This window comes from Lutzomyia longipalpis, chromosome 3 (genome assembly GCF_024334085.1).
Source record: "Lutzomyia longipalpis isolate SR_M1_2022 chromosome 3, ASM2433408v1".
NCBI lineage: Eukaryota > Metazoa > Arthropoda > Insecta > Diptera > Psychodidae > Lutzomyia > Lutzomyia longipalpis.
The window spans coordinates 18,874,280-18,901,183 of record NC_074709.1 but is presented as its reverse complement, the minus strand read 5'-3'; the positions used below and the strand labels follow the sequence as shown (position 1 = coordinate 18,901,183).

Here is a 26,904-nt window from a genome sequence, read left to right as displayed (position 1 = left end):
TGAGATCACTTGTGATCACCAACATATTAAAAAGATTTCTTAATGATCCTCGCTCCCCACTCCTAAAAATGTCGGTGTTGCCGGAACAGCACTGTGATGTATTTGGTGCCTTCTTAATTGCTAATTTTGACAGAAAATTAAATATATTCAGCTAATTTTTCATAATAAGCAACCCCACTGAATCACACGATCGATGATCTGTTGTTGTTTCCTCAAATATTTGCCAGAGTGTGTTAGTCTCGAAAAATACAAAAAAAAATTTTCATCTATTTGGAAAATGCTTTCGAAATCAATCTTCAAGGTTTAAACGCATCTCAAAGACAAAAAAAGAAGACCAATTGACACACACACTGAATAATTTTCAAATAATTCACAATAGGGGAGAATAGCTCCAATAAATTCCAAATTGGAGCATGAACGAGGACACAATCGCTCAAAGATCACGCATTTTTGAGAGGACATACGCGACTAAAACCTGCTAAAATATCTGCATCTTAATGAGGAATATTGGAAAGATTTTTGATCAGATGGAAAACAATACACAAATTCTTATTTATTATCAATCACCAAAATTTATTGTCCAACTTCTATAAACGCATGAAAGATCGTTGAACTTATTTAACAACAAAAAAATCATTTGAAATATTGCACAGAGAAGTTTGCCAGAAGAATTAATCGTGAGACAGAGAATACTAGTAATTTATTATTATTTTTTTCTGCAAAACCTCTTAACTCTGAATCGTAAGATAGTGGACATGTCTGACGGACTTGATGGTTTTACTGAATTACTTTGTGTGTAAAAAAAAGTTTAGATCACCTACACTACGCAGCAAAAGAAATCTTTTGAAACTAAATTAACATGTTTTCTTTTAGATTTGTTATAAAATTATTTAAAAAACAAAATTTTACTTGTTAAATGTTAATTTTGTATTTTATTTTTAAGTAAAATAAATCATAATTTCTTATAAAACATTTTTAAAAAATTGAGTAAAATTTAAATTTCAGGAGAATTTATTCACAGTAAATTTTTTCATCATAGATGAGTGCATAAACTCCTTTGAAACCTCTATAAGGTTCATAACTTATTTTATTAAATTTTATTTATTTGTAGTTTTGAGTTCAAATAAAAAAAAAATATTTGGCTATAAAAAGAAACTTTGATTTTTTTATATTCTTCGTTTTTGCTTATCCTGTAAGTCCTTAAGAAAATCCTTTTGTGATCGAGAAATATCAAAAATTAATGAGACCTATTTCCAGAACAATAACCTCAGCAAAATTGCCTACAATTCAAATTAATCAAGAAGAATCAACATTCAACCAAAGAAGTTTATTTCAGAAGAAAAATTTTGCTGCAAAGTGTAATCTCTCACACCGAAGGCTTAGTGTTTTTTTTGTTCAAAGATCAATACAATATTAAATATAGAACTATGAATTGTTTTGCTGAAAACTTACGGTGCCAAGAAATTCATTGACCTCTTGTTTTGTCTTGAAATGTGGCGGTTTTTTTTAAAGTCAAGCAAATCTTGTTCTTTTCTTTGAAAAAAAAAAAAACTTTCTTGTGAAAATATATTTTTTGTGAGTTGTTTTTTCTTCGAGATAAAATTATTTATTTCTCATGAAAAATGTCACTTTGATTGAAAGAACTCATAAAATTCTTTTTAGCAGCATTAATTTCTTAGTGGACACACCGCGTTGATTTACAATCTATGAAAATCATTCGAAATACATTTTATGCAAAAAAAAGATAACGACTTAAAGTGATTTGTTGGTATTTAAAGTATTACGTCAGACAAAAGAAACTAGTTCAGATGTCTCTATAAAAATTCCAATATGAGCCGAAGATGCTGCCACACAGACGTAGGAACAAGGTGATCTGTGAATAATGTCAAGGGGTTTCATCACCATTTATGCTCTGGGGAATTGTCAATTTTTGGGCGAGAGCATTGCGTGTACAATTCACTTTTTTCTTCTTCCTCATCTACCCATGCATTTCTTCCGTGGCATTGACCTTGCTTGCTTTTTATGTAATTTAATTGCATCCATTTTTTCTCTCCAATTGCCGCTTAACGATTCTTTTTTTTGCCATTTTGCAAGATAGAGTGCCATCAAATTTCTTTATGTATCGCCACTAAGCCGGTTTATGGTGCTCTTTTATCTGTAACCTGAGGACGAAGTCACTAAGTTGATGGACAAGATGTATCCGGGATTTTTAAGATGTAAAAAAAAACTTTTTTAGCATAGAATGGAATTTTTCCAAGAATTTTTCTCAACACATAAAACTACAAATAAAATGAAAAATCATTAATCATGATGAGCTTTTTGAAGTTCAAAGTTTGCCATAGGAGCATAAAAAACTTTAGTAACAGTAGATAATATCGTCTATTGTGAAATATATGTACCTACTATGCTTGTTAATTTAAAAATATCTTTTTGTAGAAAACTGATTTCTGTAAAACATTTGCGCTAATGTTTTGTTGAAGCGTTTTGATATTTGATATTTTTGAAACATTTTCCCAAAATTAAAAATTCAGTGTGAAAAGTAGGTATATTTATTTTGCGCTTGGAATTAATTTTTCAAATGGATCTCATTCATGGTCTAAATGAAGATGTTTCAATATTACTCTGATAAAACTTACCGACGAAACATTAATGCGGATGTTTCATGTATTGAAAGGGTAAAAAAACATAATAGTGTCGTAATTGCTTTTATTTTCTTTAAGACAAAACGTTAAATGATTGAAAACTGACTCATATGAGCATGAATAAGCTCATTTAACCCTTTCGCGTTTTTTGGATCATACGTAGACCCACACATGAAACATTTTATTTTCCCAATGTTTTTATGAATTCAATTGTTTTTCCAAGTTAGAAATACATTAAACTCACGCTGAAGAAGTCGAACAAGAGCATTCACAGAATAAATATCGTGTTAAAAGAGCGTATGTTTCAATTTTTTTTTGTTTCACATTGGACACGAAAGGGTTAACGCTTTAGTTTAAATTTTTCCAATTTATAAAAAATCGTATTAATGTCGTACAATATGCTAGAATAGACTTCCTTGTGACAAAAAAATATCTTCCTGGAGCATTTATAGAATAAATGTTGTAAAATGAACAGATCAAAATGTTTCTTTATGATTCACGTGGAGGTGAAAGGGTTAAAGCATTATCATAATGAAAGAAGAGACTCAAAAATTTGATGAGCACTAGACTCAAATGTCTCAAAAGGGTTAATTATACCTTTGAATTATTTTTGTTAAATTGAAACAGGATACAAAAAATTCTTAATATTTCAATGTCAAAGGTCATTAACATAGGCGCTTCCTTTGAAACGTAATTTTTTTCTTCAGAAAAATATTTCCATTCAAGCACATTAAGAAAATTAAATATTCTTATTTTTCAATCGAAAAAATTCGCATGTTTCAGCTCAAGCAAGATTAATTCTTTCAAACATTCCAAATGATGTAACACATTAATCTTTACAATGCATTTGTTGAAAAAAAAATCAAACAAATATGGTCATTTCTTGTGAACACACCTTTTGCGAGATTTTTTGGCCACAAAAGTGATTTTTGCCTATCCTCATGGACTTTTTTTTTACAGAATAGTGCGCGTGTCTTTTGTCTATGCTTTATACCACAAGGAATATTTCACATGAAAAATCTTCTTCACCTAATTTGCATACCAGATGAGGGACTTTTTATAGTTTAACCCAAGGTTTAACCACCATGGGGGAGCAAAGGAAAAAATGCCAATGTGAAAAAGTTGCTCGAGTATGCCATTAACATGAGATTTATTAAAATGCTACCAATAAAGATTTTTTTTAAATGAAGAGGATATGATCTTAAGGGGCTATATAGCGTGGTGCTATTACCAATGCTTTACCACCGCATCTTATTGTTTTTTTGTAGCTCTTTACCTCATCGGCATATTCTTAGCATTTTCAAACAGTCTACGAGTGCACTTTGCAGAAAGATTCATTTGGATTTCCGGAAGGAGGAGAGGACAAGGACAAATTTTTGCCACTCGACCAACTAGATTTTTAAATGAAGAGGATATGATCTTAAGGGGCTATATAGCGTGGTGCTATTACCAATGCTTTACCACCGCATCTTATTGTTTTTTTGTAGCTCTTTACCTCATCGGCATATTCTTAGCATTTTCAAACAGTCTACGAGTGCACTTTGCAGAAAGATTCATTTGGATTTCCGGAAGGAGGAGAGGACAAGGACAAATTTTTGCCACTCGACCAACTAGAGAATCTCAAAAAACACTCAAATTTTTCGCAGAGAAGTGACTTTTTTTGTGCCATAAAAGTTTGGTTTAAGTTGGGTTCCGCAATCCACATCGTTTTTCTTGGTTGATTTTGTGGTTTTCTGCAAAGTAGTGAGAGAGGGGGGGTGAGAGAGGTTTATGTGGAAAAATCTCCCGTGAGTCGAAGCGCAAATCATTTCTCCCAATTATTGTGCCATCCGCATATTTGCCTGCATAATTACACATAAATGCTTCTTATGTATCAGATTATGTACATTTACCATAGGTGATCATATGGTTTTTTAGAGGTGGAAAAACCAGAATTCAGGTATCCAGAGAAGATGACCTTTGAATCGATAAATAAATTATTGAACTAACCTAACCATTTGAAATATTCTAACAATGTAGCAATAAAAAAAAAACAGAAATATTTATATACAGTCGTGCTCTCGTGGTAGGACCGTCGTCAAAATGACTTCTCCGCGGTAAAACGGCTTCAGAATGAGGAATTTTGCCTTCGCAGTGGGACAATTAGTATCCTACCTTTCCAATAGTACTAATTGTCCCACTGCGAAGGCAAAATACTTCATTCTGAAGCCGTTTTACCGCGGAGAAGTCATTTTGACGACGGTCCTACCACGAGAGCACGACTGTATAACAATATTTCAAATTATTTTATATATAGGTAACTACTTCTGGTGTGCGCAATTGCCTTTTGCATTAATCAAAAATTCTTCGCGCGGTAGCACGCAAAATTATGAATAATTTTCGGAGTCGTTGGTCAAAAAATTGGGTTGAAAAAAAAAATCTCTTATCTCATTCCACTTATTACAGCAAATTGCAAATTCATCAATTGTACTCGTAAATTGAGCTCTAAGATTACGACGATGTGAATCTTATGAATTCCAAAGTGAAAGACACCAAAGAGACACTCCCGGTGAGTTAATTGAGACTTTGAAAGTTTATTATAAGTTTTTTTTTATAAAAGAAAATAAAATTAATTTATTCCAAACGTGCTAGTTTTTTTTCTTTATCTCATCTTCAAATGCAAAATTTAACACATTTTTTTTTATTTTAGCGTGAAGTGTTTGCTTTGAGCTATTTGAGGAATGTAATTAGGGTTTGTAGGGTTTCGGATTGACTGGGGTGATAAATTAGTTGTTGGTTGGTTGTAGTCTTTATAAATTAAATTAAATTTTGAATTGGAAGGAGCATTTTCATGATAAAGATAATTTGAAAATGAGTGCAAGATGAAAGACAATTTTTTCGGATTAGTACAAGAATTTAGGAATATTTTTGGTCTTTTAGGCAGGAAAATGCATGTGGAAATCAAAAGTTTTTCTGATAAAAATTTCGAAATTCTATTGATAAAAAATAGAAATATTTTCTTATCATTTTAGAACATTTTTCTTGGACAAAACAGTGACCTTTAGAGAAAAGAAAGATACACAAAAGTTTACAGAAAATTTTAAATTGTCCAAATTGTAAAATTCTTTACTATATATGTATGTACACAGTATATAATATGTATATCCTGAAAGGTTAAGTAAGTATGGATGAATAGGAAATAACAAATTTTAATGAATATTTTTCCATTTAACGAGAATGCAAGAAAGTTAATAAATTATTTAAAAAATAAAAAAAGATTGGCTTAATCAAAAAGCTCAAAAAAAATCCTTAAAACTCAGATTGACTCATTGTACTACATTTAGTACGCTCGATAATTTTACTTTATTAACTTTAAGTGCATAAAAATGAAAAGTTTTAAAACTCTATTGAAATTTCAAGAATTTTTATTAAGAATTGACTTTTCTAGAAAATTTTGAAGTCAGACTTTACGAAAATTGCAAAAATATTGGGTTAATTATTGGAGTTCAATGAACACTTATTCCTTTTCAATGTTTAGTGTTGAAATCAATTAAAAATAAATCCCATAAAATTCTTTAACTCCTCTTTTTAAGCCCTCTGAAAAATTTAAATTTTCTTATAAAATTTCTTGGAAAAGAAACCAATCTTGTAACTTTTGGGCGTTGTCCGGAACACCATGAAACACCCTGTAGCTGTGTATCCAAGAAGTCATATCAGTATTATTTAAGAAAATAGCACCTCTTCAGGTGAATTTCCTCATATGAAAGAGAGAAAAAAAAACTTCACGTGCCAAATGCTGATTTAATGATAAGATATTCGCCATGTATCATAAATTTGACCTTTTGGCATAATAAATAAATTTCTTTGAATGACTCAAGGAGCTTTTATGTCACTGCTGGGTAGATTTAAGCGTACGCCTGAGAGCGATGTCGCCAAATAACACTTGAAAAAATCGTTCTTTTTTTGGGGGGAAACATCTCTTCGACAGCGTTCATCAATTAGCATTTTTTGTGCGTCCAACCGCAAGCGCCTATAAATATGTAAACACAAACTGGCGAACTTTCACATATCATGAGAGCTTTTTATAATTCATGCATGAAAAGTGAATCTTGTTCGTGATTTGATGAGTATATATAGGCAAAGATCTTCACATAGGAAAAAGGTCCAGCAGAGTAAAGGGAATGTACTGGTAAGTTTCACTTACGGGCTGTGATTCTTCCTTCAGATGACAGTCCAAGTGTGGTGAAAATTGAGGTGGATAAATTTTTAGGAATGGCTTTCTCACGCAACGAATCACAGCCAACGCGCATGAGTAAGCCTTTCCCCAGAATTTACACGCGTTGGCTGTGATTCGATGCGTGAGAAAGCCATTCCTAAAAATTTATCCACCTCAATTTTCACCACACTTGGACTGTCATCTGAAGGAAGAATCACAGCCCGTAAGTGAAACTTACCAGTACATTCCCTTTACTCTGCTGGACCATCATTGTACTTCACCACACTTTGACTGTCATCTGAAGGAAGAATCACAGCCCGTAAGTGAAACTTACCAGTACATTCCCTTTACTCTGCTGGACCATCATTGTACTTATATATGTATATTTATAGGTTTATATATTTTTATATTTTTCATGTATAAAAAAGGCGCCCCGCTTCGCGGGGCGCCAATTAGTTTGTTTAAAATATATGTGAACAGATGAAAGTAATTGTTGATGTAACAAAATGGCAGAAGGCGGCCATTTTGAATTTTGAAATTAGTAAAATCTGATAGGTCATGCCCACTATACCTGATGAAACTTCAATCGAAAAGTCTTTATCAAGTACCGTTAAGCCGATATAAGGCAATATTACAACAATCGGTACATATGGAAACCTGTTTTGGTCTATATCTCTGAAACCACGACATAATTTTTTTTTATTTTTTTTTGGTTAAAAGGTGTGCCTATCACCTATAACATACTAAAATTTAATCGAAATCTATCGTCCAGTTTTTGAGATATTAATCGAAAACTGGTCGAAAACTCATCGAAAATTTTGTTTTTGATTGTAGGCCCTCTAGCGGTAACTTTTGAAAGTTCCTATGTATAGATAATTGTAGACCTCATTGAGATCTTTCATTCAAAACCGGTTTGGTCCAAATCGGTCAAGCGGTTTAGGAGTTATAGCCCACTTACGATAGAACTCTATATTTGCTAAACCGCTTGTCCGATTTTTGGAAATGAAGTATCGTTGAAAAGGTCTTAAGGGCCCCTACAACATATTAAAATTTCAGACCTCTAGCTATAATAGAGGCTGAGATATAGCAAAAACAAAATTGAAAAAAATTCAAAATGGCGGATGCAGGGGTGGGGGGCTGAATTTGATATCATAGTTGGACGACTTCCAGTCGATAATTGAACTTTGCCGTTGACCGCAAGTCTCTATCTATTACCGTTCTCTTGTAATTGAGCTCCAAACTACGGCCGGACGGCCGGACGGCCGGACGGCCGGACGGACGGCCGGAAAAGTTTTTCGGCGCATACGTTTTTTGGAATGTGGGGACCCTAATTCGTGCTCATACCAAGTTTGAGCCCGATCCGACGACCTTGAGTTTTAGAGTGGACACAGAAGCTGTGCTATTCTTTTCTTCGAAAGAATCACAGCTAAAAAAACGCGATCCGCTTCGATTTTGTCATCGCTGGAGTATTTGATTATTTTTATGGAAAAAATGACACAAATCCTGAAGCAATTAACAGGTAATTTCACTTTCAAGCAGAGATGAAGCGGAGAGTGGTGTGGCACGAAAAATTTGTCCAAGACAGAGCCAGTCAGTTCATCATCTGCCGCTGTCTGGTGAATTTCACGTTTTCATGCGAAAAAGTTTAACACAACAGAGTCTGGTTGGTGGAAATGGCAAAGGTGCGTTCGAGTCACATAGCGCGATTCTAATCGCTTCTTAAAATGTTAAATTGACTCTTAAACCTTTTTTCTTCGCTTCACTGAAAATCTCTCTCTCTGCGCTATCTTTAGCATGAGATTGTGTTGTTTCAATCTATTCTCTATAGAGGAGCTCATCTGCCGCAAATTTTTTTGCATGTCGCGACTGATGATATTTCCGCGGTAAATGGGCAAAATTTTCATACAGCCTTGGACCATGGGTGGCAAGGAGGTGCGAGGAACGGGTCGCAATAAATTCTCCCAGCTGCTGCCTGATTTCCGATATCACGCGCAAAGAATCCCCACCGAAAAATCCGGATTTCGCAAAATTGTTAACATCGCCAATCACATAACCCAATGTTGAAGATCTCAAGATGTGCACGAGAAGAAAAAACTGTACCCAGAATTGCCACTATGCGAAGATGATTTCATTGACGATCGCCAATGAAGACAACTTCCAAGCAAGTCCCCTTTTCCATCACTTGATAATTTCCATCGCGCGTCGCAGTGTTTAATCACCAAACACAGAGACCAACTTGGTGAATCTCCCGCCTTTGGGCCATCTCAATAAAATTGTATAATATTATAGCACATGAACTTTCACGATTTTTTTTCTTTATTTTTTTTTAATTAATTAATTCTCTTTACAAAAATGAGTCGTTTTCAATGCATTTGAACTTGAAGTGATTTCGTTATGTAACTCTTGGATTTTTGTGGTTGCGTTGCTTCAAGCCATTTTCTTCATCTCATTTTGGAGGCTGCTGCGTGGGAAGACAAATCACCTATTTAGAATACAAATGGCACAGCTGGTTTCGGGTAGAAATATCCTTCTTCTTCGCAATTAGGGTATACACCAGTAGTACCGGGTGGGCACTTGGGTTGCGGCGTCGTTGGTGTATAGCAATTTGGATATGTGCCAATGGTACCTGGGGCGCATCGTGGAGCAGGAGTTGTTGTTGGGGCATAACAATTAGGGTAGGTACCTAGAAGTCCTGGAGCGCATCGAGGAGCTGGGGTTGTTGTGGGAGCATAACAATTAGGATACGTTCCCAAGAGTCCTGGGGCGCATCGTGGAGCTGGGGTAGTTGTAGGAGCATAACAATTGGGATAGGTTCCTAGGAGTCCTGGGGCGCAACGTGGAGCAGGCGTTGTGGTTGGTCGCCTACAGTCTGGGTAATTTCCGAATGTTCCAGGTGGGCATCGAGGAGCTGGTGTAGTGGTAGGAGGCCTACAATCGGGATAGATACCAGTGTAACCTGCAGGACAACGAGGAGCTGGAGTTGTTGTGGGAGCGTAGCAGTTAGGATACGTTCCCAAGAGTCCTGGAGCGCATCGTGGAGCTGGGGTTGTTGTAGGGGCATAGCAATTTGGATAAGTGCCTAGAAGACCTGGAGCACATCGTGGGGCTTGCGTTGTAGGCCGTCTGCAATCTGGATAAGTTCCATAAGTTCCGAATGGACATACAGGTGCCTGTGTCGTGGTTGTAGGCCGCCTACAGTCTGGGTAATTTCCAAACGTTCCAGGTGGGCACACTGGGGCTGGAGTTGTGGTTGGTGGTCTGCAATCTGGGTAGATACCACTGTATCCAGGTGGGCATCGTGGAGCTGGTGTTGTTGTGGGAGCATAACAATTGGGATAGGTTCCTAGGAGACCTGGGGCGCAACGAGGTGCTGGAGTTGTTGGTCGGCGACAATCTGGATATGTTCCGAACGTTCCAGGTGGGCACCTAGGGGCTGGCGTTGTTGTTGGTACTCGACAATCAGGGTAGATTCCGGTTGTTCCAGCTGGGCAATATGGTTTTTCTGTAGTAGTTGGGCGACGGCAGTCTGGGTAAGTTCCGAATGTTCCAGGAGGGCATCGTGGAGCAGGCGTAGTTGTGGGAGCATAACAGTTTGGATACGTTCCCAAGAGTCCTGGGGCGCATCGTGGAGCTGGGGTGGTTGTTGGGGCATAGCAGTTAGGATAGGTTCCTAAAAGTCCTGGAGCGCATCGTGGAGCTGGGGTTGTTGTTGGTCGGCGGCAGTCAGGGTAAGTACCGAAGGTTCCAGGTGGGCATCGTGGAGCAGGGGTTGTTGTTGGAGGTCTGCAGTCTGGGTAGATGCCTGTGTAACCTGCTGGACATCTTGGGGCAGGTGTGGTCGTTGGTGCATAGCAATTAGGATAAGTTCCCAAAAGTCCTGGAGCGCATCGTGGGGCTGGTGTAGTCGGACGACGACAATCAGGATAAACTCCTACAAATCCAGGAGCACACCTAGGGGCAGGTGTAGTTGTTGGTCTGTAGCAGTTTGGATAAGTTCCAATAAATCCTTGACCACACTTTGGAGCTGGAGTTGTGACGGTAGGCGGAAGATAAGTGTTAGCTTCCGTGGTTGGGCGATGGCAGTCAGGGTATACTCCAGTATATCCAAACGGACAAGTTGGAGCAGGTGTGGGACGACGACAATCAGGATAGACGCCAACAAATCCAGGAGCACACCGTGGAGCTGGAGTTGTTGTCGGAGCGTAACAGTTAGGATAGGTTCCCAAGAGTCCTGGAGCGCATCGTGGAGCTGGAGTTGTTGTTGGGGCATAGCAGTTAGGATAGGTTCCCAAAAGTCCTGGAGCGCAACGTGGGGCTGGGGTTGTTGTGGGTCGGCGACAATCTGGATACGTTCCGAATGTTCCAGCTGGACAACGAGGCGCTGGAGTTGTTGTAGGGGCGTAGCAATTGGGGTAAGTTCCAAGAAGTCCTGGAGCACATCGTGGAGCAGGTGTTGTGGTAGGAGCATAGCAGTTGGGATATGTGCCGAGAAGCCCTGGAGCACATCGTGGAGCAGGTGTAGTTGTTGGTCGGCGACAATCGGGATATGTTCCAACAAATCCTGGAGCGCAACGTGGTGCTGGGGTTGTAGTAGGAGGATAGCAGTTAGGATAAATTCCTACAAGACCAGGAGCGCATCGTGGAGCTGGTGTAGTGGTAGGAGCATAGCAGTTAGGATATGTGCCGAGAAGTCCTGGAGCGCATCTTGGTGCAGGTGTGGTTGTTGGTGGACGGCAGTCAGGGTAGATTCCTGTATATCCGAATGGACAACGGGGAGCCTGTGTAGTCGTCGTGGGCCGACGACAATCTGGGTATGTTCCGAAGGTTCCAGGTGGGCATCGTGGAGCAGGGGTTGTTGTTGGAGGTCTGCAGTCTGGGTAGATGCCTGTGTAACCTGCTGGACATCTTGGGGCAGGTGTGGTCGTTGGTGCATAGCAATTAGGATAAGTTCCCAAAAGTCCTGGAGCGCATCGTGGGGCTGGTGTAGTCGGACGACGACAATCAGGATAAACTCCTACAAATCCAGGAGCACACCTAGGGGCAGGTGTAGTTGTTGGTCTGTAGCAGTTTGGATAAGTTCCAATAAATCCTTGACCACACTTTGGAGCTGGAGTTGTGACGGTAGGCGGAAGATAAGTGTTAGCTTCCGTAGTTGGGCGATGGCAGTCAGGGTATACTCCAGTATATCCAAACGGACAAGTTGGAGCAGGTGTGGGACGACGACAATCAGGATAGACGCCGACAAATCCAGGAGCACATCGTGGAGCTGGAGTTGTTGTCGGAGCGTAACAGTTAGGATAGGTTCCCAAGAGTCCTGGAGCGCATCGTGGAGCTGGAGTTGTTGTTGGGGCATAGCAGTTAGGATAGGTTCCCAAAAGTCCTGGAGCGCAACGTGGGGCTGGGGTTGTTGTGGGTCGGCGACAATCTGGATACGTTCCGAATGTTCCAGCTGGACAACGAGGCGCTGGAGTTGTTGTAGGGGCGTAGCAATTGGGGTAAGTTCCAAGAAGTCCTGGAGCACATCGTGGAGCAGGTGTTGTGGTAGGAGCATAGCAGTTGGGATATGTGCCGAGAAGCCCTGGAGCACATCGTGGAGCAGGTGTAGTTGTTGGTCGGCGACAATCGGGATATGTTCCAACAAATCCTGGAGCGCAACGTGGTGCTGGGGTTGTAGTAGGAGGATAGCAGTTAGGATAAATTCCTACAAGACCAGGAGCGCATCGTGGAGCTGGTGTAGTGGTAGGAGCATAGCAGTTAGGATATGTGCCGAGAAGTCCTGGAGCGCATCTTGGTGCAGGTGTGGTTGTTGGTGGACGGCAGTCAGGGTAGATTCCTGTATATCCGAATGGACAACGGGGAGCCTGTGTTGTCGTAGTGGGCCGACGACAATCTGGGTATGTTCCGAAAGTTCCAGGTGGGCATCGTGGAGCAGGGGTTGTGGTTGGAGGTCTGCAGTCTGGGTAGATGCCTGTGTAACCTGATGGGCATCTTGGGGCAGGTGTGGTTGTTGGTGCGTAGCAATTGGGGTAAGTTCCCAAGAGTCCTGGAGCACAACGTGGGGCTGGAGTTGTTGTGGGAGCATAACAATTAGGGTATGTTCCCAAGAGCCCAGGAGCACATCGTGGAGCTGGGGTAGTTGTTGGGGCATAACAGTTTGGATACGTTCCCAAGAGTCCTGGGGCACATCGTGGAGCTGGGGTGGTTGTGGGAGCATAACAGTTGGGGTATGTTCCTAGAAGTCCTGGGGCGCATCTTGGAGCTGGAGTTGTTGTTGGTCGGCGGCAGTCTGGGTAGGTACCGAAGGTTCCAGGTGGGCACCTAGGTGCTGGGGTCGTAGTTGGTGCACGGCAGTCGGGATATATTCCAGTATATCCTGGTGGGCAGCGAGGAGCTGGTGTGGTCGTAGGACGACGGCAGTCTGGGTATGTTCCAAAAGTGCCCGGTGGGCACCGTGGAGCTGGAGTCGTTGTTGGCGCATAGCAATTAGGATAGGTTCCTAAAAGTCCAGGGGCGCACCGTGGAGCTGGTGTCGTGGGGGCACGACAATTGGGGTACACCCCTGTAGTTCCCGGTGGACAACGAGGTGCCGGGGTTGTTGGAGGTACGCACTTGGGGTAGATCCCAGTATATCCATCTGGGCACTTGGGTGGTAAATATTCTCTATTCTCATTGGTTGATTCTTCACATGGTGGCCCTACTTTCCCATTAGCACACAATTGGATTTTTGGAATTTCATAAATGTAAGCGCCATCGGCAGTTTGGGGTTGGAGAATGTGCGACACATCAGCACTCACCAAGGCGTTGACCAACGCCACCACAATTAGTAATTTCTGCAAAGATAGTGCAAAAATTTTTCTATTATCAAGATTGTAAAAAAAAAACTTTTCACTAATAACTTTCTTTCATATTAAATATTAAATATTTTGCTCATAATTCACATTGATTGACAAATCACGAGAAAATTTTAAACAAATTAACTTTGGTTGCATCTCTAGATGGTAAATATTTGGCAATTCCGATTTTTATTATCACGTAATTCCACTGTGTGTCCAACTTTGGATGATGGGTGAGGGAAAAGAAACTGAGATCCAAAAATTCACTATGTATGCAAGATGCTGGCAATTAGTTTTTTCCATCATCTTGCGCTGCTTCCAAGACACTTTAGCACTTTTTTGTTTCTTAAATATAGTAATCCCAAATGCTGCGAATGTTGCGTAAAACTCACCATTTGTGTATGAAATCTATGGCTTAAAAAGAGTTTTAACTGAACACCAGATGAGCTTGACTAGGTCGCGAATGAGCAGCAATTCGCCGTTCAACTTGTATTTATACTCGCGGGTGGATTTAAGAGCCTCCGTGCAAGATGTGTGTATGTGGTCTGGTGGTCATCTTTAAACATTTTTCGTGGCTCTCTAATGTTTCAGTATATACCACTACATGGGGCGCGAAAAAAAACCGCCAGAGAAGACTCTGATGGCCATCCGGATGTCCAAGGCGGGTACACACACAAAAATATCATTCTCAAACCAAAGAGATGCTGTGCTCACACTGGAAATTGATTATAAAGATTTTTTTCTCAATATCGCACAAGTTTTCCCCCACAACGGTAGTCATATAGCTGCTTTTTTTCCTGTCTGAGCATTTTCTACTTCATATTGATTAGTATCTCCTATGTTAAATATGTAAAACAATGCTTATTCTTTGTATGTAATATACTTCTGAATATGTTAACAATTTATTCATTCCAAGGCAGGATCCCCACATTATTTATGGGGGGATAGGATCAGGTCAAGATAGAAGTCATCGTGTATTAATATCACCAATTAATATTCAGATTTCGACATCTATATATATTTTTTATGTATAACTAAGACTATGTATATAGGAAAAAAAAGTGCACACATCCAACATAAATGTATAGAAATGGAGAATTCCGCAGCAAAAACGTGTGAAATATCGCTTGAATTTTCCTCCTTATTTGCCAGGTGCAATACCCTTTTATTTTCGTATGTGTTTGGGAGTGTATTTAGTAATTAAAAGAAAGTGCCATATGCAAATATTGACTTATTCACTCTCATTTTCTATTGTCATACTTTGTATGTGGCATAATTCGTTACAGAAAAGACCTTTCCAATCGGCCACAGCTGTGATTATATTATTTCGGGTGAAAAATGGAAGTTTCTGCATCCCATTCGACATAAAAGCGAAAAACCGCATGAGGACGCAGCTTTGAGAAAAGATGTGTGGTATTGAACTTTATTAGTTAAATACTCATTTAACTTTTTTTTCTTCTTCTCCTCTTAGTCGGAAAATTGGTAACTAATCAATTTAGAAGGCATTTCCGATCTTTCTTTGATGCTCTTCCATCCCCCCTCCTCCCCACCATCCCCTACATCATCCACGTGCATACAAAAGTTTATTTCAAACAACTTCCAAATATATATAAATCAATAATAAACAGAGAGGTTTGTTGGTTGACAATCAATTGGATGTTAATAATTCAAAGTCCCCAAGCATTCGCACACACAGTCATGGAAATAATCTTCAAGGTAGCATTTTCATCGGTCTGAAACTATACAGCGTTGTCCGGTTGCTGGTGAAGATGCTACTTACATAGTGGATGAAATAATTCTGTGGTGCGTGTCAATCAATTTGTTGTATGTTTACACATAAAGTTGCTGAATTTATTCTGACCGTCAAATAAAATCCGGTGGGCGAGGATGCTGTAGTATTAAGTAGCCCTAAATATCATCTCGTATTACATCTCATGTGTATGTATCTCCTACATACATGTATGTAATTCAACCCACGCACACAATTTATATTTTATTGCGAAAAAATAACTGTCGAAAATTCCAATAAAAAGGGGTTGAGCTTCTCTTTTTTTATTTTTTTCATCATTAATTGCACTGAAGATGATCAATATGGACAAGGTTATGCAAAATGCTCAACAGGAGGTTATAAATCTTAGAATTGGAAGTAGGAAAAAAAAACCTCCTGATTTATTGACAAACACTCTTAGAGGCGCTAAAGCGACGGATTTCGTGTCCTGGTGCAAGAAAAAGAAATCCAAGATTAGAATCTGATAAGGATTAAATTTTGATCACAAAAGATTCTTTGCCATTTTCACGAAAATGTCTCTAAAATGGAACATGGGGAAAAAACATCTTGCCAATCAGGTAAAGACCTGTTTATGTAAATTGAAGATTCACCATAAAGTCAATATCAAACCAACCAAGACGATTAACATTTTTAGATTTATTTTGATCTTTGAATTTTGCTTTTTTAGAAACCACCAAATCTTCACAAAGTGTGCTGCTGAAATATTCAATATCAAGGATTTTTAGTATCAATTTAATTTATGGAGATTTAGAAAAAAAACATAACTTAATGAGTTATAAAAAGGAAATGACAAAAAAATTACAAGAAAAACTACATCGTGATTGAAAGAGCAAAAGAAGATCATGGGGAAATTTGTTGGTTGAAAACATGAAAAGAATCATCAAATTCTCCTCGTGATGGAGAAAATTTTAGAGGAAGAAGTTAAATTTATTGGGAAGGAGACTGTTTGAGATATAAGATAGATTGAAGTCGAATTTTCGGTTAGCTTTTTTTTTTTAATTTCGAAAATAAAATATCTCAAAGTTGTTTGAGACTTCTTTTCTTTCAAAAGATGATGTATTTGGTTAAAATTTATTCATTTAATACCCTGAGAAAGGACTTAAATGGTCCGAAATTTCTTTTTTAGACTTGCAAAAAAAATCGAAGATGTTAAATTTCTTACGAATTTGTGCTAGAACAATTAATGCCATGCACTGTAAAATGATTTAATAATTATGGAAATTGAAGATAATTTATTAACGAATTTTAATTTAATTATGTAAAAAAAACAAAAATAAATAAATAAAAACTAATAAATAAATAAATATAAATAAATGCTCGTATATTGGTTAGAATATAGAGCTTCTGGATTTTACAGAGAAGAATTATCCTTAAAATAAAAAAATAAACATTTTGGTTAGTGTTCTACGTAGAATACCATATAAAATCTTTCCTAAAATATATTTTTTTGATTTTTTTTTTGAATTATGGAAATTGAAGATAATTTATTAACGAATTTTAATTTAATTATGTAAAAAAAACAAAAATAAATAAATAAAAACTAATAAATAAATAAATATAAATAAATGCTCGTATATTGGTTAGAATATAGAGCTTCTGGATTTTACAGAGAAGAATTATCCTTAAAATAAAAAAATAAACATTTTGGTTAGTGTTCTACGTAGAATACCATATAAAATCTTTCCTAAAATATATTTTTTTGATTTTTCATAACCGAAATTGTTTAAAAAAAACAAATGCTACTGATTGGTATAATTTTATATAATTTCAAGGAAAACATGTTAATTTCGCTAATTTTGCTAACACAAATGAATTTTAGAACCAAAAGTTTCCCTGTTTTTTAAAAAAAATCCGACTCAAACAAAACGAAAGAATCACAGCTAAAAAGAAAGAAAAACCATAATTTTCTTTTTAAATTAAAATAAGAAAGTCAAAAAGAAAATAATAAAATTTTCATCAAATTGCGGAAAGCTTTAAAAAACAAACCAGAAAAGCAACTCATCAATAGGATTTGAAAAATGTTTTTATGCTGTCTTTTTCCACGCACGAAAACAAACATAACTTTACCGTTTCAATCATTTACCATTTATACTTGTTATGATGCAAGAAGGATGAGAATTTTGTATTATATCATTCTGATGTAAAAAAAAAACGAAATATATACATAGTTGATCATTTTGATCTCCCTATTATTCCTCATTCTAAATGGCATACATAATGTAATCGAGCGCGCAAACTTTTATCTTCGCCCATCTGGCCCCTTGTTATGTTTCCGACTTATTTTTGGGAATGAAAAAAATATATTTGACATTTCATTTAAAAAAAAAAAAAGAAGAAAAATCTAACACCTCTTTTATTCATTCCGTATGAGCTTTTGTTCCAGATCTTTGACAAGAGCAGCGCTCAGCGGTGTGTCTTAATACAAAAAGACAAATTTCACTATGAAGAACTGTTGATAATTTCGCTAAAAATGGTCTCTAGTGAGAAACATCAAATCAATCTGCGGTCTGCGTTGGAAGCGCGATGAATCCTAAATTGCAGTTACATAACTCATTAAGTAAATAACCATGTGAAGTGTGACTTGTAGCATTTTGGCTTCGTCAAATTTCATTTGTCACATCACATGGAGAGTCTAAAAATAAAATTTTAAAGTTAGTACTGGAAAGGAAATGTTTAAAAAAAAATTATTCTTTATTTTGAAGATCCACAAGATCCTGAAATGGCAAGATCTTTTTGGCTAACCCTGAGGTGAACAGGAACTCCTCATTTGAGTAACCGCATAAGTGAATGGGCCACACTTGGCGGGTTTTCCGCAACGCTGTCACGCAAATTGAATGGACCGAGGAGATGAGTTAGAATTTTCCCAGTCTCTCTGACTTTTTAGCCACCTCTGTGGTTTTCACCCGAAGGCATGCTAAATGGGAGAGAAGAAATTCGACCTATGTGCGGCTTCTGGCCAAACACAATAAACACGGATAATCGCGAGCCCAAAAAGTTTAAATGTCGTCATTTTTATTATTAAACGCTTCTTTTTTTTCTCTCCATCTTCCAATCTTAAATATTATATGTAGGTATGTAGATATGTATGTTTTCCCCACCACCCAAGGTCGTGTCTTCGTGATGTATAATTTTTATTATCGAAACCATTTCTATAGGTTTTTGGGTATGGTTGGGAGAGTGTGATGCTGTATGTTCGCCTCTTATCCCATCAACAAAAAACACACACCGCGTGTGTGAAGGTAAGAAATTCTTCACAAGAGCTCCCATTAAATAGCCATTGGTGGCACCTGGAGGTGCCTACTTATTACATTCGTAATCTGCTAATAAGTAACTGTTTCTGTTGAAATTTGAAACTCTCATTTTCATCGATGATGCGCGCGATCCAGTCTGATCGGATCTTCAACTCCAATATTATATATGTACATATATAATATACATATGTAATATAATGTGTATTCTGTGCCATCAAGGTACTGGGACGCAGCGTCATTGTGTATGGCTAAATGCGAATAAGAAGTGTTAAACACAGTGTTAAACAGAAAACTTTCGATTTCATTTTTGTTGTTCATTCACATGTTTGAATATCACATTTGGAAGAGTGACTCCTCATCATCGAGATAATCCAAGGCCCATTTTTTGAATTTACCCAACCATATAGGCTTCATCTCCGTAGATTAGTAAATAAAGGAGTAAATACAGCGTATGGCACTGTAAGTGACTCTGTTAAATAATAAATCGAGATGACAAGTGTGTTGTTTCGTGATGAAATAAGGAAGATCTAATGTAATCCTATTAGTTGCTTGAGGTGAGGTGCGAATAAGAGCTACCTTCTGCCTCTGTCATCCTCACATATAGGGGCTAAGATCCAAAAATTACCATAAAACTTTTTTCTCACTTCATTTTTGTCCATCTCACTCGGTGTTGGCAACTCTCTCGCTCAATTGATTATCTGATTAGATGTAGACATTAAGATGAGAAACCACAATCGGGTCATTGATGCTTTGATGAATTTCTTTTGAGTAAATTTGGCATCTCATAAAGAGGGTGTCCCAATGAAATTGCTAATAAATGATCTTATTTTTTTTATTAGAATATATTCAGTTTCTTTAAATTCTTCCGAAATATTCCTTGAAAATTTTCCGCGAATATTTTATTAATAGTAAAAAAATTGAATATTTTAAAGTGGAAAAGTCAATTTTTATTATCGACTGCTTTAACGTCTCAAGGACCAGTGTGTCATATGCTGATTAAACGCTTTGGCATTCACATGAAACACAGAAACATTAAAACATTCGATCTTTGTTTCACGATATTTATTCTATGTACCTACATATGATCTCCGAGAAGATTTATCAGTGAGAACGTCTTCTTTGCTTTTTATACGTAAATTCATTGTATTTATAGCTCATTAAAAACAATTAAATTAATTTAAATTCAATAAAAAATTAATGTAAAAAGGTTAAACTTGAAACATTATATTTTCTTTAATTTTCTTAAAGAATAAGTTGATATTTGTTGTTACAGTTGAAGATGTTTGGCGACAAGGAAATATTCTCTTTAACAAAAAGAATTAATTCCCTGACCATTTAAAATTTTCCATTGAATATTTGTTCATTTCTTAAAAATATTTTTTGTCCAAAAAAATTTTTAATTTTTTAATTAAAAGAAAATATTTTCCTTAGCAAAATAGAACTTTTGATCGAAGGAAATGAGTTTTCTTTTCTAAAAATTCTTCCCCAAATTAAAGTTTCCATTAAAAATATTTTATTTAAGTACTAATTTTGTCTTTTGAATCAAGAAAAACAAATCTTAAAAGCAAGTCATAGAATGTAAGTAAAAAGATTTCTTATTTTTCATTAAATGTGTTTACAAGAAAGCATCAACACGCTCTTCGAAACAAAAAGAAATTTGCATAATATTATTTCAAAATCGTGTGATATTCAGGATTACTTCTACACATAAACAAGAAGAGATTGAGGGCTTATTTTTTTTTTGCAACAATCCCCTGGAGACACGGTGTATAACATTAGTTTGACACCACTGCGCTTCGCGTGGATCCATCTAATAATTGCAATAGGAGCTGTATACATATATATCTTTCACTCTTTTGCAAGATGAATAATTACCATAAAATTCCTCGTATAGAGAAAAAATATTGCAAATCAGCTCGAATGGTCAATTTTATAAATATTTAAGTAAAGATTGCAACTGCTTGAAAAAACTATTATTTACTTTGTATATTTAACAAGTGCGCTATATCACGAACCTAACGAGCATTTTATCAATTCACAACATAATAAAATATAATACTAAACTCTGTGATTTATTGTTATTTAATTATGAATCAAAATGCCATTTAATTTCTCACTCTATCTCTCATTGTATCACACTTAAATTTTTTATTTTATGCATATATATGTACATTCTCTTTGGCGTATTTTCTGCATAGTTTCCGGGGACTTGCTCTGTGGAGCTTATATGCCTCAATACCAGGCGCCTCCATTGCACCAGGCAACTCCACTGTCAGTGGATTTTCTCAAGTTTTCCCAAATAGGGAAACACTTTTTGCGTTTCACGCACACACACATGGAGAAATCGTTAAAAACCGTTGGATGTTTTTGTCACGATAGTGCTGAAAATTATGCAAACACTGCGATAATTAATCGTGTGTGAAGTTTAACATGCGTAAATGGGCAATTAACACATGTTCAAGTCGCAGATGCATCACCTAATGATGCATTTAGGAGGTTCCTCAGCTCAAAAAAAAAAGATTCCCATGATATCTAATCCAATTAAAACATTGACTTTTTGGCAATTCTCATTTGCAAAAAAAGGTTTGCGAAAAGTTTTTATTGGCAATACCCTGGTTGTGGTTTAATTGTGATGATCTAGACACCAATCTAAAATGGTGTGGCAATTCGCAGAATTCCATACTTCTCCGTGAAATTAAGTTGTTTTCCTTCAAACACGAAACAAACTGGACATTTATAAAATCTTTTTCTTTTCAAAGAAGCGGCAAGGAAATTTTTGTGAATATTTGCATATATTATTTGGGTAATTAGTAAGAGTAAATTTTGCTAATTTTTTTGCAAGAGTTCATCAATATAAATACAGCTGTTTGGTGCGTAATTTCACTTCAAGCTTCAAAGAGTCGAGTAATATAATAAAAATCTTAGAGTAATAAAAGTTTTTTTTTCATATTTATATAAATAATTCTTTTTGTAATGCAAATACAATAATAAACCTACAAAATATAAGTTTCATTAATTTCAAGCCTAAATAGGCATTTTACGTAAATTGTGGGTTAATATTTGAGCATTTTCTCTTGCTTATCGAGAGTAATTTTTATGGGGTTTATTGTTAATATAAATAATTAGGTACTAAAATATGTATTGAACATTATATAAATTATTTCCCAGAAAATTCATAATTTACTCTAGATTTTTTACAAACTTTTCTGATGCATAAAGAATATATTTAGCTCATATAAAGTCCTCATAAACATTAAAACGCTTATTTGAGTTATTAAAATTGCCTCTTTTATTTTCCTCTGAATCTATCAATACATACATATATTTGTCATTAATGAAAAATTACTGGAAAATTTTCAAATATAAAAAAAAATAATCACAATTTTCATCAAAATCAAACACCTGTAATTTATTTTTTACCTTCTCATTTCAAGAACTAATTAATTTAATTTATTTCTCATAAAAAGAGTTTTTTTTTCTTTCGTTTGAATGTTTTTTTTTCCAAATAGCCTTTATTTACATACAAATATACAGCACTATGTACATTGTATAGTTGTGACATAGCGATAAAAGTAATAGCTGTTGCGGTGTATTGTAGCGCACAGAAAAACAACCCCTAAAATTTCACAACTCAATGAGTAAAATAAAATTTCTTCCCATCGGAATAATCTCTTGTGTGGTGCTTAGAAGTTGAAGGGTTTGTCTGGTATGCGATATTTGTAGCCATCCTCGTCGAGTGTGTGACTTGGTAGGATGACTTCCGGTGCTGGTGGTAGGTCGGGTTGTGTTGAAGAGATCACCGTCTGTTGTGTCGTTGAACTTGGAATGAGAATTAGTGGTGGAGCTGATGGTGAAGGTATTGGCACGGATGGTGCAACTGGTGGAAGGTACTCGCGGGATGTTGATGGGACAACAACAGGTGCATCATTTGTGGGACTTGGGCTGGGTAAATCGAACTTCACCGTGGGTTTGGGATAATCATACCCAGTGGTCTCTTCGGCTGCCACTGTTACAGGAACGGGAGATGCAGCAGCTGGGATTGGTGTACGATTGTAGATTACAGCAGGGCGTGCTGGAACATACGTTGTGGTTGAGATGCGAGTCTCAGCTGTTGCCGGTGGAAGGTATGCAGCTGAAGAGATGCGAGTCTCAGAAGTTACTGGAGGGACGTATGTTGTGGTGGAAACACGCTTTTCCGTTGTGACAGGGGGTAAGTAGTCACGATTAACAACCCTTGGGCTAACAGCTGATGCTGCTGGACGAAGAGGAGGCAAGTAGTCACGATTGGCAAGAAGTGGTCTGGGGGTGGATGCAGCAGCTACCCGAGGTGGAAGATACTTTGCAGTCGTAGATATGGGGACCACAGTCGTAGAGACACGAGTTTCAGCAACTGGTGGCAAATACTGTCTATTCTCATCCAAATTTGTCTGCACAATGGACACTGAACTTGGTGCTGGAAGGTCAAAGGGTATCGTAGGCTTGGGGTAGTCATAGCCTGTCACATCCTCCTTTGTCAGCCGCGCCAAGAGATTCTGCGTAGCTGAAGAGTAGAGCTTTGGTGATGCCGTGACTTGATTGAAGGCATTTGGAGCTCCAATAAGTGGTACGCCATAGTCAAAAGATGGCACCCCATTGATTACGTGGGAAACATCAGGACGTGCAGCAGATAGCGCCACAACGCTAAGCAGCAGGATGATTTGCTGGAAATGCAGAAAAGAAACAATTCAGCAATTTAATGTTTTTATTTAGGCATTCCGTGCTTAAGAGAAATTTCTCTTTTTGGCAACAATCCTTGCGCAATCCCCACGTCAATACAATCGGTGGGTGATCTTCACGTGTTTCATCTTATAAAGAACATCTCTCGCATATGCCACACATCTATTCACGTATATGCATAACACTTTTATTGCTCAAATGCGGGGTATTATCATGGGGAGATGAATCAAGATGAATAAATATTGTAAAAGAAATCCACTGATTTTTTAATTATGCATCCAATATATGAAACTCTATTGCCATGTTGATTGGTCATTTATGCAACCATTAATGGTTTTAGAGGTCGAATTGGAGATAACAATTTGGAATCTTCAGTGTGATTTTATTTAGAGGTCAATACTAGCAATATTATGTATATTTAATATGCATCAATACTTGTTTTCAACATCTTTCTCAATGTTCTCAAACTCAATTCAAAAACACACGGCTAATGCTTAATCTTAGACATATCTCTTATAATTCATAATCTACAAATTGTTGTCTTATTTATTTTTAGAATTTCTCGTTTAAAAAATTAGTTTTGATCATTTTTTATAAAAATAATTTTTAAGTAGTTTTTTTTTAATTTGAATTCATTTTATGGTCTGAAGAGGAAAGAGTTTTGATAGCCAAACTTAATAATTTGTTTAAGATTGTGTGTGTACGATTATCTTTAGATGGTTAAGTTCAATGAAATGCTTCTTATTCTCAGAACAAATTTTCATCAATTCGAATTGTCCGTTTTGCTATATTCAGTGCTTTTCGAAAACTTTCGTCGTTAACTTTGAATTCGGTTAAAAATAGTTTTAGATCACCTAACACAAAATTTCAAGAATTGCGATTAAAAATTAACCATTAATAGTTTATTTTGAAGTCAAGCAAAAATTTCAAGAATTTCTTAGGGACATCTGGGTTAATTAACAGCTTAACTAAATGAAGCAACTGCAGTAGTTCTGCTGAAGTTTTAGATATTTTTCAGTTTAATTTTCCGGCGAAAGAAAATTTCTAAAACTTCGAAAAATTAAAGCAATTTAATCCTTAATTACTAATCCTATTGTGGTTTAACTAGAAGCAGTTTCCCAAAACTTCTGTATAATTTTTATGAGAATTTAGCATAAAAGAGTTTTATGATATACACCACAACCCACATAAACCATATTTTATCAGGTTTGAAATCAACATAGATTTTTCTTATTATTCTTCCTTCTCCTAAGTTCATTGGGTCGTTAAACTAGCATAGCATAGAGTGATCTAGAGATTAATTAAAGAAAAATAGTTGAAATTTCGGTAGATTCAGTGAAACTTACTCTGGTAATAAAAAAAAGATTTTCGTCTAATGCTAGGGCTAAAACTTTAACCTATTTAATTTTTTTTATTAATCTTATGAATTTCCTCTCGATTTAAATCCTTATTAATTTAATTCTGTTCACTTTTGAACATAAAAGAATTGTTAGCCTTTGTTCAGAACTAGCTTTTTTGATGATGTTCTTATGATTTATATAATTCCAATCACTAAAGATTCCATCACTCTCATTTTAATTGACCCACTAACTAAATTGATGAACTTTTAATTGAAATTTATCCCTAATTAAATTCTCTTGTGCAAAATATTAATCAGGGAATTCTATACCTATAATTTTCATCTCATATCAAACTTTCCGTAATTTCATAATTAACAGTTCTACGGCATATATTAATTAGCAATATTTTTTTTGAGAGAATTTCCACGTGCTCAATTCACAACACGCATACAACTTTATTCATAATTACTTTCAGTGAGAAAATTGGCTATGATTTATGACACACGCGGATGCATTCCTTATGGAATATTTTAGCTCCTTCTCACCACTTGGAAGTTTATTCTTGGTTTTACACTCAACACTTGCGCATTTATTCATTAATTTTTTATCCCACGTTTGATTGCTTTCACTGCGTGCATTTAAGAGAACTAATGCAAACTTACCATCATGCTTTCCTACGAAAGAGATTGAGTATGTTAAGCACGAGAAGCCACCAGTGTTAATGGCGAGAAGTCCGGAGCAGTGCTGTTATTTATACGTTTTCAGTGTCACCACCTCACCTCAGAGACTACACCGCTGCTCAGTATATGCACAAGACTGGCGTGCAGCTGAATCCGCCAATGCAACTCCTATGCTGGCGGTATTGTATGCATTTGGGTAAACAATACCCGCTGGGGGAGCTTCGACTCCCACCCACTCTGGCTCTTAAGAAGTGGAGATTAGAAAAAAAAAGTTCATTGATACCCGCATCATCGGACATAGACAAAGTCCCTCTGCAACTGTGCCATTCATGTTGTGAAGATGAGCCCACAAAAAAGTGGTTTGCTCATGAATAGTCCAGCAAATCATTAGTTATTCACTCGCACGTCCAATTTGCATTTTTTGACTGCCACCGAGTGAAAAGACTTTCTTTCAGGCCCACCGTAAACACCTCATGATCTCAATAATTTAGTGGATAGATCTTGTTTTTCTCTCCGCACCAACTTCTTGCTCAATCCAAATGAAAGCGATAGTTTTCCCATCGTGATTTGTAAGATGCACCTACAAATTTCACATGGGAGGTTTTTTTTGTGAAATTCCTTCCCTAAAATTAGAGTCGCTGCACCAAGGAATTTCACCCATTTACCCATTGCATTGGATAATTTGCATAAAACACGCCAACTTGATGAACTCGAAGTGCAACACTGAAAAGAAGTAGCAAAAGAAGCTTATGTTGAAGCTTCACATAAAATAAAACTTTTCACTTTCAATAGAAAACTTTTTGGAAATTATCTTTTAAAAAAATATCACGAAAAAGTAACCGAAAAAAATTGTTTTCTTAGAAGGAGTTTATTCACTTTTGTTGTTGGCTTAAAAAAATATTTTTACTTGAAAAATAATCAAGAGATTAATATCAATTGAAACACTGAAGTATTATGTTCTGTATTATAAATTTTCACAGAAATTTTTTCAGGAGAAGAAGATCTCTTTCCGGAAGCGTCGGCTTTCCTGTCTTAATCCACCCTGTTTAGAAAAGCTTTCTTCGGAACTTTCGACGCACACTTTTAATAGTAAAATTAATTTTTTTTTTTACAGCAAAATGATTTTTTTAATATAATTTATAATAAATGTCCTTAAAGTTTTATTCTTTTATTCATTTTCCAAATTTTTTTTATTAGAAAAAAGCGAACACTAAAATTATTCTTAAAAAAATATTTTTCTTTCAGTGTTCCCCACTGAATCATGATTTGCAGACTCTGTTTTTCTATCTGAGAGCATAAACAACACTGTTGTGACCCATTATGAACTCCAATTGCTCAACCATGTGTCACTGAGTGGAAAACTCACTTCCAATGAGATGATTTTTCTGAAAAAGGTCCTCCAATGCAGAGATTAATTTCTCTATGTCAATTCAGGTTTCTCGTTTTTCGTGGCGCTCA

The 26,904-nt window shown here is 36.5% G+C and overlaps 3 protein-coding genes across 3 annotated transcripts in view; 1 reads left to right on the top strand and 2 right to left on the bottom strand.

Moving 5' to 3' along the window:
* LOC129792365 (transient receptor potential cation channel subfamily A member 1) overlaps positions 1 to 26,904 on the top strand; it is a 1,125,827-nt gene that overhangs the window by 86,063 nt on the left and 1,012,860 nt on the right. The gene's annotated exons all lie outside the window — the stretch shown is intronic.
* On the bottom strand, positions 9,121 to 14,170 carry LOC129792361 (mucin-2-like). Its single transcript, XM_055831325.1, has 2 exons — positions 14,063 to 14,170; positions 9,121 to 13,667 (listed from the first exon to the last, which is right to left on the bottom strand). Exons 1-2 carry the CDS (start codon positions 14,063 to 14,065, stop codon positions 9,324 to 9,326), a joined length of 4,347 nt encoding a protein of 1,448 aa, XP_055687300.1. The 5' UTR covers positions 14,066 to 14,170; the 3' UTR covers positions 9,121 to 9,323.
* LOC129792438 (uncharacterized) lies at positions 22,119 to 25,501 on the bottom strand. Its single transcript, XM_055831501.1, has 2 exons — positions 25,429 to 25,501; positions 22,119 to 23,410 (listed from the first exon to the last, which is right to left on the bottom strand). Exons 1-2 carry the CDS (start codon positions 25,432 to 25,434, stop codon positions 22,394 to 22,396), a joined length of 1,023 nt encoding a protein of 340 aa, XP_055687476.1. The 5' UTR covers positions 25,435 to 25,501; the 3' UTR covers positions 22,119 to 22,393.